At 41.6% G+C, this 14552-nt stretch overlaps 1 protein-coding gene across 6 annotated transcripts in view; it reads right to left on the bottom strand.

The window, feature by feature from the left end:
• KLF3 (Kruppel like factor 3) overlaps positions 1-14552 on the bottom strand; it is a 36723-nt gene that overhangs the window by 11792 nt on the left and 10379 nt on the right. For 4 of the 6 annotated variants that reach the window (XM_032631800.1, XM_032631801.1, XM_032631802.1 and 1 more), the window contains 2 exons: positions 8896-8991; positions 290-779 (listed from right to left, as the gene is read on the bottom strand). In XM_032631800.1, the coding sequence (XP_032487691.1) occupies positions 290-779; positions 8896-8952 (547 nt within the window). In that variant the 5' untranslated portion in view covers positions 8953-8991. Of the gene's footprint in view, positions 1-289; positions 780-4488; positions 5546-8895; positions 8992-14552 lie in introns of all 6 variants that reach the window. The other 2 variants (XM_032631804.1, XM_032631805.1) reach the window with 2 other exon arrangements.

The following is a 14552-nucleotide window of genomic DNA, read 5'->3' as shown; positions in this document are numbered from 1 at the left end:
TATAAAGTCAAGATTCTTATTATCCCCAAGTTGACAAGTATATGGTGAAACTAATCATTTCATGGCATTTAACAGACAGCCTGATTCTTGGGAGATCTTCCAGTGTCAACACTTAAAAAAAAAAAAAGCAAATGCCTTAGGCAGACTCTAAGTCGAATATTTCCTTTTCAGAGTGCAAGAGCTCTTGGCCCCTTGCCTCCTTTGCTCCCTCACACAGACTATCTGGTGAAGACCCGGTAAGTCCGGACTAAGCAGGGGGGCGGCAGTGTGGGCGAGTGGCAGAATTTACCTTGCATGCTACTACTGGAATTTTCCATCTCGTCCGACAGGGAGACCATGAGCGGCTGCTGGAGGTGGCTGGTGTACATGAAGGGGACGGGCTGCACGACAACAGGCTGGATGACGGGCAGGATGCCGGGGCTCCGGATGCCGTGGCGGGAGAGGGCCGCAGCCATCACAGGCGGCATGGACAGCGGCACGCTGAAGGGCTGCACGCCGGGCGGCGGCGGCGGCGAGTACTTCTTCCCCGGTGGGCTGGACGAGGGCAGGCTCAGCCCTGGCGAGGGTCTCCGGTGCAAGGACTGGAACTTCAGGGAGGAGGGGGAGTTCCCGGCAGAGGGCGGCGAGCTCCGCTTGTTCACGGTGAGGTCCACCGGCTCCATCTGCATCCCATGCGACAGGCCTTCTGGGGTCTGGAAGAACTTATCAGATAACGGTGTGGAGTAGATGACGCCATACTTGTTGGGCTTCATCGACTCCATGTAATTAGACGGGTATGACTATTGGAAAAGAAAGACGTAAACGTGTCAATAGCCAAGTAAGTGTGTTTGCTTGAAACACGAATTAAGACAAAAAAGTACAACAAGTCACCTTCAATCACATGGATTTTAATAAGTGGTTTGGGTTTAGATACATGCTTGACCCTAAAACAATGCTATGAGAGACAGCTGGTCTAATAAACGTAAGTACTAAAGTTAATGTGGTGGGCTTCCCTGGTGGCGCAGTGGTTGAGAGTCCGCCTGCTGATACAGGGGACACGGGTTCGTGCCCGGGTCCGGGAAGATCCCACATGCCGCGGAGCGGCTGCACCCGTGAGCCATGGCCGCTGAGCCTGAGCGTCCGGAGCCTGTGCTCCGTAATGGGAGAGGCCACAACAGTGAGAGGCCCGTGTACCACAAAAAAATAAAATAAAATAAAATAATACAGTTTATGTGGTAACTGCGTCACACGAAAAATCTCAAATTTAATTCTACGATTATGGCCATGTCCAATGTTAAGGCAGAGGATGACACCTGGAAAAATTCTAAAATAGGTTATGAAACAGAAGGCTTGTGGGCCTTTATCATTAGGAGTTGGCGTTGAGGTTCACCAAGAATCAGCCAAGCCAACTAACCTTGCTGATCTTCTGGTGAGGTTTCTTACTTGGCAGGAAATACTCTCCCTGGCTTTAGTGCCCTCCAGCTCAGCAGAAAGACACTGAATGTTTCTCATACGCTGTGTATAACAGGGACAAGCGGAGCTGCATGGTAGTACCTTAGGATGGTCTTTAGCCACTGACACATACATGCTACGAGTCCCGGCCTTAGCACTGAAAGTCCTACATCCCAGGAAATGCCTCAATCTCAGGCACACCAGGATGGCCAGTCACCCTACACACCTATACACGGTAGAAGGCCACCCACATGAGGGTGATTATGTTCTTGGCTCCAACTTGTGCGATGGACTTATTCACAGTTTGAATGAAACTGTAGAAGGTGACTTAATCTCCAAATTTGTGGATGACACAGAACTGTAAGAACGAGCTAATGTAACAGCACTCAAATAAAGACACGTGACACTGGAAGGGACCTGCACACGAGCCGAGGTCCTGCCTTGTCTCCTTTCCACCCTGCTACCCCCCTCATCAAAAGAGGCTGCAGGACAACCTAACAAGATAATCTAAGATCTGTTCCACAACTGACCTGATTTATCTTCAAGTACATTTCTCTCTTATAATATCAAGGTAATCTAACTCATTTACCAGCTTTAAATATAAATCAATCGTAATTGCACACTATGGGTTCTGTCCTTGGCCATGGAATTCACCAAAATTACTTCTGTACCTTAGCTAAAATTAAAAAATAGAAAACTTTGTTGTAGAATGCTTTAAAACAAATTAAACTCAACATAAGTCATTTTCTTTACTTGTAGGCATTTTAGGGAAACTGAAATTTTTAGTGGTAACATGTCAAGTCTGCCTGCAGAAAATTACTTGTATTTTAATGTTTTACAGTGAAAGTGAAGAGTAGCATACAGTGCCTCTCTTCCAGCTCTAAATTCCGATGTGTTTGTGATTCTGAGGCTACACTAGCTCATGATGCAACTGAGAAAACCCACCAGTGGGGCCTTATAATGAAACAGCTTCAACGCACTATTCATTTCTGAGCCTCCCCAGCCCCTCCAATGGCCACTAATTTGAGTTTTAAATAACTGTGGAATAGCAGTGTTTTTGACTGGGATTACCACTGAGATCACACCCTTCTCCTCTCTGGGCCTCACTGGGTAAATCTCCACCTGACTATGCGTCACAATTAGCTGTGCTGCTTTAAAATTCCAGATGCCCGATTCCTTCTCTGGGCCAACTGAGCATCAGAGTATCGGAAAGTAAGGGGACAGGCAGGTACTTATCTTAATCTGGTTTTGATGTCAGTTTCTCATCGTTAAGATGCGCTTTGTTCTTTTGTCCTTTCTTTCTTTACCTGTATCCTCATTTGTAACCTACAGAACCACATGGAACAGTGACTCCTGCAGTCTGGTGTACATCTCTCTGATAAGACACAGAGCTTTAGAACAGTTATGTGTTTATTTAAGTGCATTAAGAAAAAACTATGTTTATGTTCCCTTTTAAAATAACTTTTACAGTAGTGATACAAAGTTCCCTTTTAAAATAACTTTATTATGTTAAAAAGCAATTCTATCTCTAGGGCAAGAAAAATTACTAAATAAATATTAAGAGTGCAGGAGCCATGAGGATATGGCAAAATCTGTCAAGGTGGTATTGGATACCCACCTTCCAGGAGGTTGTGAGGTTAAGATTAAAATTGGACTCAATGAGATACCTATGTGATGAACTTTAACACACACCATGGTCCTGGGAGTCCCTTGTCTTCCTTCCTTATACAAGAGGTGTGCACTGCAATGGGCTTTGATGCTCCCTATCAGGGCTTCTCAAACTTTACTGAGCACACAGATTCACCTGGGAATCTTGTTAAAAGACAGGTTCTGAATTACTGCGGAGTGGCCTAAGGTGCCACAGACCACCCTTGGAACAGCCTGGCTCTAAATGACAGAGATACAGAATAAAAATACTAATTTTTATTATTAAAATGGTATACTGTTTAAATGCAATTTAAAGACAGGGGCGGGGAGAATTTTCACGAATAATACTGCTTAAAAACAAGGACATGAGGATATAAAATCAGGAAACATGAATTTGTAAAAATATACAAATTGGTTTTTTAAAATAGCTTTGAATTACATATTAAGGATCAAATGAGGTAAAGACTGTTTCTACCTTTCTTTAGAACTAGACACACACAGGTGCAACACAAGGTGAGAGGCCCAAAATATACAGTAACATTAATATGAAATAGATTTAAATTTAAATATTGAAATAGGCAAAAGAAAAAGAGGCACAAGGTTTGCTAACAAAAAATTACAAACTTTGTACAATGAGGGTTTAAGGAAGTAATTAACTATAGGAGGAAAAAAAGATTTCTCCTGGTTCTAAAGTTTAACCATCTTGATATAATTTTCTAAAGGGCAAAAGTTCTGGTATGAGAAACAAAAACTCCAGGAAATGGGAGGCAGTATTCATTGTTTCTACTCACGGAATTGTAGCTTCTCCCTTATTTTCAGCCCTAGTCTTCAAAGACATTCCTATGACCTAGATTTTAATGCCAACTTATTGGCAGCTACACAGGAAGCAAAATGAGGACATACTTTTATTGCTGTCATTGTTGGATTTTTCTATCTGTGGGGTGAGTTTAAGGAAAGCAGGAATTTAGAACCTGGGAGATTTGCAAATTTAATAACAGTCTCAGGTTTCTCAAGCCATAAAGAAAGAAACATCCACACATAGAGCTAAGTTTTACAAACATTGTGCACAGTTCTGCAGAGAGCTTGCCCTCCCGTGAATGCCCCCTGCCAGCTATACTGGACATGTGGTTTTTGTAAGACTCTAGGGCTAAAAGCAGGGGGACTGCTGGGACCTGGGCACATGACTGAGTACACTATTAACAACTTCCAGTCTGACTGCCTTGCCAAAGGGTGAAGAAATGTGGTTCTTCAAACTGTCTCACTAGCAAATTTCATAGCAATGTTTACCAGAACCTTCTATGAGACATGTTTATTTGGGTGGAGCACATAAGCCACTGCAATCAGCCTGCAACAGTCTGGTTCTCCACAGTGTAAGGACTGATCGATACAGGGCTTGCTTGGGGTGTGTACCTTGGGTGGATACACCCTGGTAATAGTTGCTTCTTCTCTGTTCCAGACCATTCCTGTCTTCTAACAAAGCCATGTAGGTAAGTGTGGCTGCACCAGTGAAATCCAAATCAGAGGCAAGTACTGACGAGGCAGAAAGAGGGCCTCCGGTCACTGCCAGGCATCCACTGGCTCATATGCATACTGCTTACTCAAGGAGCCCTGTTCGCGGGAACAGAGCAGCCTGCAGACAAGACTCACGCAGGGCTTCCCCACTCCTGACCCCCACTAGCGGCGGCAATGGGTTTACTTTTCCAGAAGATCTGTTGTTAAGAAAAGTTCTCTCCCTCTGTTGTAACACGCATTCAAGTGTTCACACCTCCGCGCTGTGGGTTATTTCTTTGCTGGCGGCTTCCTGTCACTGGATTGGGAGATGAGGGTCCAGCCCAGGTGCTCAAAGAACACCGGACGAATGGATGATGTGAATCAACAGGCTCGTCCAGCAAGGTTTTACTACTGACAAGGCTCAGGATAACACCAATTCTTTGATTCTCAAAAACATGATTTTTTTAAAGTGTGGTGAGGAAAAAGGCACAGGGGTTGGATAATTTTCCAGTGCTATCACTTCATATGAAAGTGAGAATTAATAGTTTCTCATTTTATTGGAAATAGTTTTGGTGAGTTTTCCACTACAAGATGGTTTAAGTGGATGGAGTGACTCCATGAAACGTGGATGAGTCTCTGTTTCACTGTTCATTAATATGAAAAAAATGTGCCGTCCGTTACAGGGCGATGGCAAGTCAAAGGAATCTTCATACCAAGGGTGGGCTTCCAAGTGCAGGAAGGCGTGGTGCATTTATAAACAAACTCGCTGGAAACAGCCAATGTCATGCCCCTCTATGCAAACAAAAGCAGAGAGCTCTCTTTCTACCAGGCTCAGAAAAGTCATGAAAAGTTTCTGTTAGAACACAGCAGAGGGACTACTGATTTCTAAGTACTTCTCAATCTTTAAGGAGTCCGTTAGATGGTAATTTTCATTAAAGAAAAAGAAAAAAATACACGTTCTTCAAAAGTAATCTTCCTGTAGGAAAAGAATATGAGGGAATACTTTTAAAAATTCTTTCTCACTTCCTGAATTAAGTTCTAATTTTCAAACTTCTTTGGCAGTATCGGTAAAAACAACTCCTTTATGGGCATATTTTATATACACCTGCCATTTCACATTTTACAAATTAAAAATCTCCAATTTCACAAATAAGAAAAAAAAAATTGGAGGTTCAGGGAGCTGCTGATGGTTTTGCCAGCATCGCACTGATAGTAAGTAACAGAGATCCATGGCACAGAGGCGGGTGTACTCTGCTCCCCATTCTTGCAAATCTTAACAGGACTGACAACCCAAAGTCTAATGTGCCTCAAGGCACAAGGTTTAGTGGGAAGTATGAAGGCTTATACTTCAGCAAGAGAAAAATGACATCTCCTCACTTTCTCTAAACTATAGCAAAATACCAAATAGGCAGATTGCTTCTGCAGTGGGGGAGGGGAATAAGTCACTGTAAAATATTTTTATTCATATGTGGAATTAAAACAAAAAGAGTCTTACACACGTCTACGGCTTAATGTTTAGAACATTGACTTGAATAAACAAAGACCTCAACCTTCAGGTCAAAGACAGAATTAAAAAGGAAAAAGGAAAAAAGGCACAATAAATCAGGTTTCATATACTCCACCTATGAAGGCAGGAAAGACAAAATATGAAGATTTAAGAGTGGAAACAAAAGCTTTTAATTTTCTTATGTAAAATAATCACAATGCCCTACTTCCCAAATGTTTTAGTTAACTGAGGTTTTGCTGAATTAAGAAAAAGAAACTTTATTATAAGGACTGAAACTACCTTTTGGTGAGACAATGTAATTAAATCCTATAAGCATCTGCAGAAGTTGAAAACTAGAGCATGAAGGAGAAAAAGACCATTAATTGCAAAAGTACTTCTACATATTTTAACTCCATGTATTAACAGAAGTTCCAGCATTACAAGTACAACCGTTACTTCAAATTAATCTTATTTCCATTTTTTCGGCAAAGTGTATTTCCTTGCACTTAACTGTATTGTACCAACTTCATTTTAGCTTTAAATTAGGCTCTTGTGACACATTCTCATGCCTGATTACGAAAGGCATCACGGATGGTCCTGCATCATTTATCAAATTAATCATATTCGTCAGTACTAAAAACCTATTCATATTTCAAGGGTATAATTAACGGGGAAATTTTATACCTTAATATTCCTTCAATAGGATCATGCAGTAGTTGGGGGAAGGGGTTGATGACAAAACGAGTACCATTGGAAGTCAATTTAGTTTTTGATTAATGTAATTCTTATTGCTCTGTTATTATCATATTCAGACACGCAGTTATCCAGTTATCATGCAGGAAGGTGAATGTTATTTCCTGACAACTTTTCACTGTACACAGTGGTAAACACTTCACTGGCACAGTAATCTCCATGGCAACTCAGTTCCAAGGGCCTCGGAGTGACCCCTGTGTCTTGTATAAACAGTTTTGGCAGGAACCTCCACAGCCAGTGCATAAGGATGATCTAATTTTTGCAAGCGTGTCATTACCAACCTTCAGATACACAACTCAGGCCAAGTTTTTCCCTTTGTATTTTCCAAGCCCATGGAAGAAAAGAGCAGGACAGAATTGGGAGCGTGGCCTTGTTATATTCACTAAACCAGATCTCCTCAAGTCTCAGCCACTCCCTGCTTTGCAGTCATGGACACCTTTCTGTTGTCACCCATGTCCCACCTCCACAGCACTGGTGTTGCACCTCTATAAACACCTGGACTAATTACTTGTTTCCTGGTGGCCGAGAAGCATGTAGAGGCGCCTGGCTCACAGGAGGGGCTAGCTTAGCACTAAGGTGTTGAAAAAAACAGTGAACGTAATTCCCTCCCAGTCACAGACTCTTCTGAGTGATACGAAATTCCATCATCAGGGTCAAGTTCATTCTTTCCCTAGCTTCTCCCCAGTCACAGCTCCATATGGCTGCTAGAAGTTTAAGCAAATCACTTTATTCTTAATATATTTTTACATGCAAAAGGACCAAGGAGTTCCCCCGTCCCCCAGTTTTCATCTTTTTCATCAGCTCCTTGAAGGACAGCTTAAACACTACATGAGATAAAATGGAGTACTTTTTTTTCTTCCAGTATTAAAAAAAACGACATTCACAAACATGTTTAAGGAACTCTTCTATATAGTCTGGGTGGTGATTTCAAGTGAAAAACACCTCTAAGTAAACGCTTCTTTTTTTTTAAACATCTTTATTGGAGTATAATTGCTTTACAATGGTGTTAGTTGCTGCTATATAACAAACTGAATCAGCTATACATATACATATATCCCCATATCCCCTCCCTCTTGCGTCTCCCTCCCACCCTCTCTATCCCACACCTCTGGGTGGTCACAAAGCACCGAGCTGATCGCCCTGTGCTACGCGGCTGCTTCCCACTAGCTATTTCACATTTGGTAGTGTATATATGTCCATGCCACTCTCACTTCATCCCAGCTTACCTTCCCCCTCCCCGTGTCCTCAAGTCCGTTCTCTATGTCTGTGTTTTTATTCCTGTCCTGCCCCTAGGTTCTTCAGAACCATTTTTTTTTTTTAGATTCCATACATATATGTTAGCATGCGGTATTTGTTTTCCTCTTTCTGACTTACTTCACTCTGTATGACAGACTCTAGGTCCACCCACCTCACTACAAATAACTCAATTTCATTTCTTTTTATGGCTGAGTAATATTCCATTGTATATATGTGCCACATCTTCTTTATCCATTCATCTGTCGATTGACACTTAGGTTGCTTCCATGTCCTGGCTATTGTAAACAGAGCTGCAATGAACACTGCGGTACATGACTCTTTTTGAATTATGGGTAAACTCGTTCTTGATGCAGATTTCTTGTAGGTACATTTGGAAACTGCTTCCTAATCATGATAAACATTGCATACCAGTTTTTAAAAAATATCCCTAAATACACGTTAATTTTTAAAAATTAATCTGGCCAAACTTATTTTTGCCAAAACCAATAATCCTGAGAACTCAAACTAAAAAAACTGGTAACGGAGGGGGTTTTGTAAAACTACTTCTATTGTGAGCAGGTGCTCCTGTGGCCCAAGTTCTGCGCTGATCACATCTTGGGGTCAGGTGGGGGTTTGGGGCACAGGGCTTAAGGAAACATGGATCCCAGTTATTAAATGGGGCACAGTTGCTAGGAGGGTATTTACCTCACTTACTACCAGGGGCTTTCAGAAAAGTTTGCCTATCAAATGCCTGTCCAGTAACGAGTGGCTTTAAGGAATAACACAACACACAGTAGAGTTATTACCACTTGGAATAAGTAAGAAGAGGTGTTCGGTTTTGGAAAACTTACCACCGAGACAGGATCCATGGCCTCTTGCTTGACAGGGACTGGGTCAAACATGAGCATTCTTTTAATTATGCTTTCTAGGGTGCTCTGGTGTTTGGCCTAGAAAACAAGACAAAGTGTTTGTCTAAATCCCAAGGTTACTTTCAATATAAATCAGTAAAAAGAAAATATATATATAATATTCCCAACCCTTCCCCCCCTCTCTGCTCCTTCCCCTCCCCTGCCCCCGGAATGGCCGGAATTTGTTTCCCTTACCTATGAAAGATGCCATTTTATATAATTAAAACCAGACTCCATGGTCATAACCGGGTGAGAGCCAACGGGCATTTCTAACTCAAATACATAAACCCTGGTGTTTCTGGAACAATAGGTACAGCCTCTTCTGAGCAGCCATGCTTGTTCAAGATTACCGTGCAGCTCACTAGAAGTTAACATTATATATGAATGTTAAACACCTTTCCTTTCCCCCTTTTGTTTGTTACAGAAAAATCAGAAAAAACCAAGGCAGGCAAAAAGACAACTTAGAACCAACCATCGTGAATCTGTCTTTATCCCTCCAAACTCTCTTTTAAAGTGGATTGTAATATGCGTACTACATAGTACCCATAATTTCACTTAACAGTTTACTGGGAAAATGTTTCTTTTTCGGTAAGTGTGGTTCCATACCATCAAGTTCAGTGTGCCACTGTGTGAACCAATCAGATATTTGCGGCTTGCGGGGATCTTAGTTCCCCGACCAGGGATGAAACCCAGGCCCCCTGTAGAGGAAGCACAGAGTCTTAACCACTGGACCGCCAGGGAAGTCCCCAATCAGATTTTTAAAAATTCCTTTTATTGGGCACTTAAGTTGCTTCTAAATTTTCACCATTACAGATAGCAATGAGCACTTTTATACTTACATCCTCCTGCACATCCTTAATTTTTAGGATAAATTTTATGAAGGGGAATTCTAAGAGTGAGAAGCATGTACTTTTACCAAAGCATTTGCTGTATCATCCAGCAAAGATACTCTATAATTTCCATCAGTAAAACAGAACCTGTTTCCCCAAATTCCTACCAGCAATGTGCATGATCATTTAAAAAAAAATGAAAACTTTGCTAATTTGTTAATATCAAAACGACAAATGATTTTTATTCTCTATTGATTTAATTACTGAAGCTGAGTCTTCTTCATCTTTATTTACCATTTACATTTCTTCTTTTACAAGTTGATTTTTTTTTTTGGGGGGGCCGCGCTGCACAGCACGCAGGATCTTAGTTCCCTGACCAGGGATCGAAACAGCACCCCCTGCGGTGGAAGCGCAGAGTCCTAACCACGGGACCACCGGGGAATTCCCCACATTTCTTCTTTTGAGAAATGCCTATATTCAGGTCTTGAGTTCCCGGTCCCTGCTTATGGCTTTCTAAGCACTTTTTTTTTTTTTTTTTTTTTGCGGTACGCGGGCCTCTCACTGTTGTGGCCTCTCCCGTTGCGGAACACAGGCTCCGGATGCACAGGCTCAGCGGCCACGGCTCACGGGCCCGGCCGCTCCGCGGCATGTGGGATCTTCCCGGACCGGGGCACGAACCCGTGTCTCCTGCGTCGGCAGGCGGACTCTCAACCACTGCGCCACCAGGGAAGCCCTCTAAGTACTTTTTTAATATGAAGACTATTACCTTGTATTTACTCTAATTTCTCCTCATAAGGAAATAAGCCAATCTTTAGCCTCATGTAAAGAAAATGTCCATCTTGATTCGCTGGATCTTTCTCTTCGTCTTTTGTTATGCTTGCGTTATCTCTTTCCTCCTGTGTTCTACACTGTCCACTTCTAGCACTAAAATACATCAGATCACTTCCTCACAAGACAAAATATTCAGCCTGCTGAACATTTAACTGCATTTCATACATTATAGAATCACCGCCCGCATACTACCCAGATCATCAACAACTTCCTTCAGGCACCTCCTATCCAAATTTGGTTAGAAGTGAGGTCTTTATGTATTACTTTGGTTTGGGTGGGAACGTAAACAAGTTCTAGATTGAGTTCTACCAGAAAAAGGTATCGAAATCCCTGGTTTAGATTACTTCCTGTATTTCAGTATTTAAACATCCCATCCCCACCTCCATGATAGCAATTCTGTAGCCAGTGGTGTCCATGCTCTATGGGTTAAACTAAGATATCATCACACACACTTATAAAAGTAATACTGTGTAGTTCTTGTGCTTCACTGCTTCACTGAAGAAAGACCGTCCTGGGTCTTGTGACAACACGTGAATATCATCATTAACTCAACATAAGGCCCTGACTTCAAAATTATATTTTCCTACATCACAGGACGTATTATAATCTGTGAACACAATTTGATACCAGGCTGCTCAAATCAATGGTGCTACCACCCTCTTCTGTATCCCAGCGAGAACAAACCCCACAGCCAGTGAAAAATGGATGATTTCATAATGAAGGATGAAAACCCCTTTTGTGTCTTTGGATCTATTATTAACCAGTTCCCAGGCTAGCAGCTGTACAGATGGATATGGTTCTAAGAATTGCTATCCAGGGCCCTACAGCGGACCGTAAACAAAAGATGTGAGATAGCCTCCTTATATCAATGAGGTCAGATAATTCAGCAGCCTCGACCCACAGCTGGTCATCCTCCCCCAAGCCTTTTAAATTTAATTTACTCTTACAGATTCATCCACTCCACTAGACAGTATCTTGCTGCAAATCTTTCTAAACAAAAGTACTCACATTCTCAGGAGTGTAAGGAAAGAGTCCTGATCTGTAGACTCAAGCAGGAGATCTGCACCTGACCCCTGACATGAGGGAGAGGAGGAGGGAGACCCTTTTTCACATGTAAAATGCAGAGGACACCTCCTTTGCCTACTTCCTAAAACACTTACCTTCAAGGTTTTGGGAAAAATCAAATGAGATTAAAACAAAACAAAACAAAAAACCTCTTTTTGCCCTCTTAAGTCGTTTACATCACTGAACATGCACACAATTTTGGGATCTATATACTGTACAAACAGCACTAAATTTGTTGGTTCCGATTTCGGAAATGCCAGGTACTTGTCTCTTTGCCAAGATACCTAGCCTTAGAGGTCAATCTCCTCCACCCTTAAAAAACCCAGACTAAATTCGGTTTCAAAGGTAATAGCTGCCTACACCCTGTATGAGATCTTACATAGGGCCTCGTCACTTACTTGACTGCTGTACCATCGCAATAGCTTCCTAGCATCTCCACACCTTGCCTTACCTGGAATCCTTTCCTACAAGCAGGAGCAGCACGGTGGAATTAAGATGATGGGCTCTGTAGCTCATTTTGATTCAAATTTTAACACCATCATTTAGCTCATAAAGCCTTCAATAACTTTTTCAAACGCCTATAGCCATAAGAACTGAACCCATTTAGAAATGAATTACACATTAACCTGCTATAGCTTGGGTCATTTTAAGACATTACTTAAATTACTTTCATTCTTTAATTTTTGTTTTATCTAAATTTAGGGAAATTAGTGCTTTGAAAGACTTATAAGAGAAAAAATCGTCTAACATAAAGCATCCCTTCTAACAAAACCTGATTCATTTTATTAAAAAAAAAAATTGTAAAGGTATGTTTATTTGTTCAGAACTGTACCTCAAAGAGTAACTCAATCACTGATGAAGGGATATTTCTCATACACAAGTATCAGAATTAATTAATAAATGAAGCAGCAAGATACAATTGAGAATACCTCATTTTGAAACTCCTAGCTAAATAATGCATCACCGGACAATAAAAAGTCTGTGCAAAATTCAAATACCACTATGAACAGAACCAAACTCACTGTCCACTCACAGGCTTAACAGCACTTTGGTCTGAATTTGGTAGCTTCTAAAATGACTGATTATACTTTTAATGATAGTCACAGGATACGGAGGCGGTCATGTGGTGGAAAAAAAAAAAAAAGAAAAAGACACACCCTAACCCCTAACAAGAGCTTCTTGGGAGGGGTGGGGCAGCAGCTTTATACACACCTGTGTGCCCATTTTAAAATTTATTAATTCTATAATTAAAACTTTTAATAAAAATAAGACGGAAGCTAAGCTAGAAAGAAACCAAATTTAGGAAGGGAATCAAACACATTAACACAAATCAGGCTTTTGTTAATTTACTGCAGAAAACGTCTAGACTCTGTACCTACTGTTTCTGTCCCTGAACAGACCACTTTTTGCCATGAGCATTGATCTTGTCTTTGGGCTCTGATCTAGAATCATAAAAGAGTGACCGCAGTGTCTCCAAAGGGCCTTCCATATAACTGGGAAGTAACTCACACACTGGAAGAACTAGGGTTCCTAAACTTAGTGGCTTTTGTTAACGCCTGGGCGACTCAGTGCTCTGGGGCTATTACCATCATGTTAAAAGAATGTTGAGTAAACTACAAATGCTGTAGAACTATTACTACACAACCCTAACAGCAGTCCCAAGTAGAACCATTAGGTGGCGCGCTAAAACAAGTATAAAGACTAGGACAGAGGCGGTAAATTGAGTTTGACAACATCAAGGTCTTTAAACGTGGTGGGGATTTAACTAGGCTCAGGAATTCTTATCACAGAGATGAGAAGGCCCCCAAAAATGGTTCTGTTTTTTCTTACAACTATTTCCCAAACATTAACACATTTACATCTTAGTTGTGTTTAACTAGCTTAGGAAACATACATTCTAAACTAGCAATCCCAGGATAACACAACTGCATTTACAAGAGGAAAAAAAGTGGCAAAACTGGTTTAAAAAAACTTCTAAGTTATCAAAGTGCTTAAAAGCAAAAATATAGGAACATCACCATTGCCAAAATAATCTTCCATCACTGGAACAAATGTCATCTTCCCCTAACCGTGTTATTTTGCTGGGAAGGGCCAATACAACTGAATTTTCCTCCAAAAGGAAGAAACAGATTTTCCTTCACACTCTCTCTACTTATACTTCTGACTTTTCAGATGTCAAAAGAAGGCTCAGAATTTTGCCAAAATGCACAACCGCATGTTTACGTCTTAAAAAGCTTTGGTGAATCACTCACATGAAGTCTCGCAAGCAATACAGTTTCGTCTCCTTTCCAGCCCTCCAAGAGGCCTACTCAACCATTGCTTTACGAGGGTACAAATAAGCCGCAGAGCTTAGAAATACAGACAGGCCTTAATGTAAGAGGAGGTTATGTTGCCAGCCTCCTTTGAAAGTAGCTTGTCTTGAAGCTACAGCTCATTTTATTACAGAAACAACCTTATAAATAACTGCCCCTTCCTTAGAAGCATGACACAGAGAGAGAGAGAGAGAGGTGTGAGGCAGGGGACGGAGGGGGGTCTGGAGAGAGAGTGTGTGCATCTCAAGTCAATTTCTTGGTGATATATCAGGATTTGCTTCTGACATTGTCCCTTCTCATCTCCTGTTTAATGCACTCAAAGGGTCCCTGTATTCTTCTCCCCCAGCCCAGCCTGACGCTAAGGCTCCAGATTACCTGCCTCCCTCAAAGCTAATCTGTTTCCTAGCCGACCTCAGCCAGGTGTAAGGAGAAAAACAGGATGGTCAAACCAACACACCGTCTGTAAGCACCCCTTTCAATTCTCTCAAGTGTTTGGATGTTAAAGGAGGGAAGCACGTTGCCTTCCCTCACCCCTTCCTCCCCAAAGGAGCTTCAGGGAAAA

This window comes from Phocoena sinus, chromosome 5, assembly GCF_008692025.1.
Source record: "Phocoena sinus isolate mPhoSin1 chromosome 5, mPhoSin1.pri, whole genome shotgun sequence".
In the NCBI taxonomy this organism is placed as follows: Eukaryota; Metazoa; Chordata; class Mammalia; order Artiodactyla; family Phocoenidae; genus Phocoena; species Phocoena sinus.
This window is presented reverse-complemented; position numbering and strand designations above follow the sequence as displayed.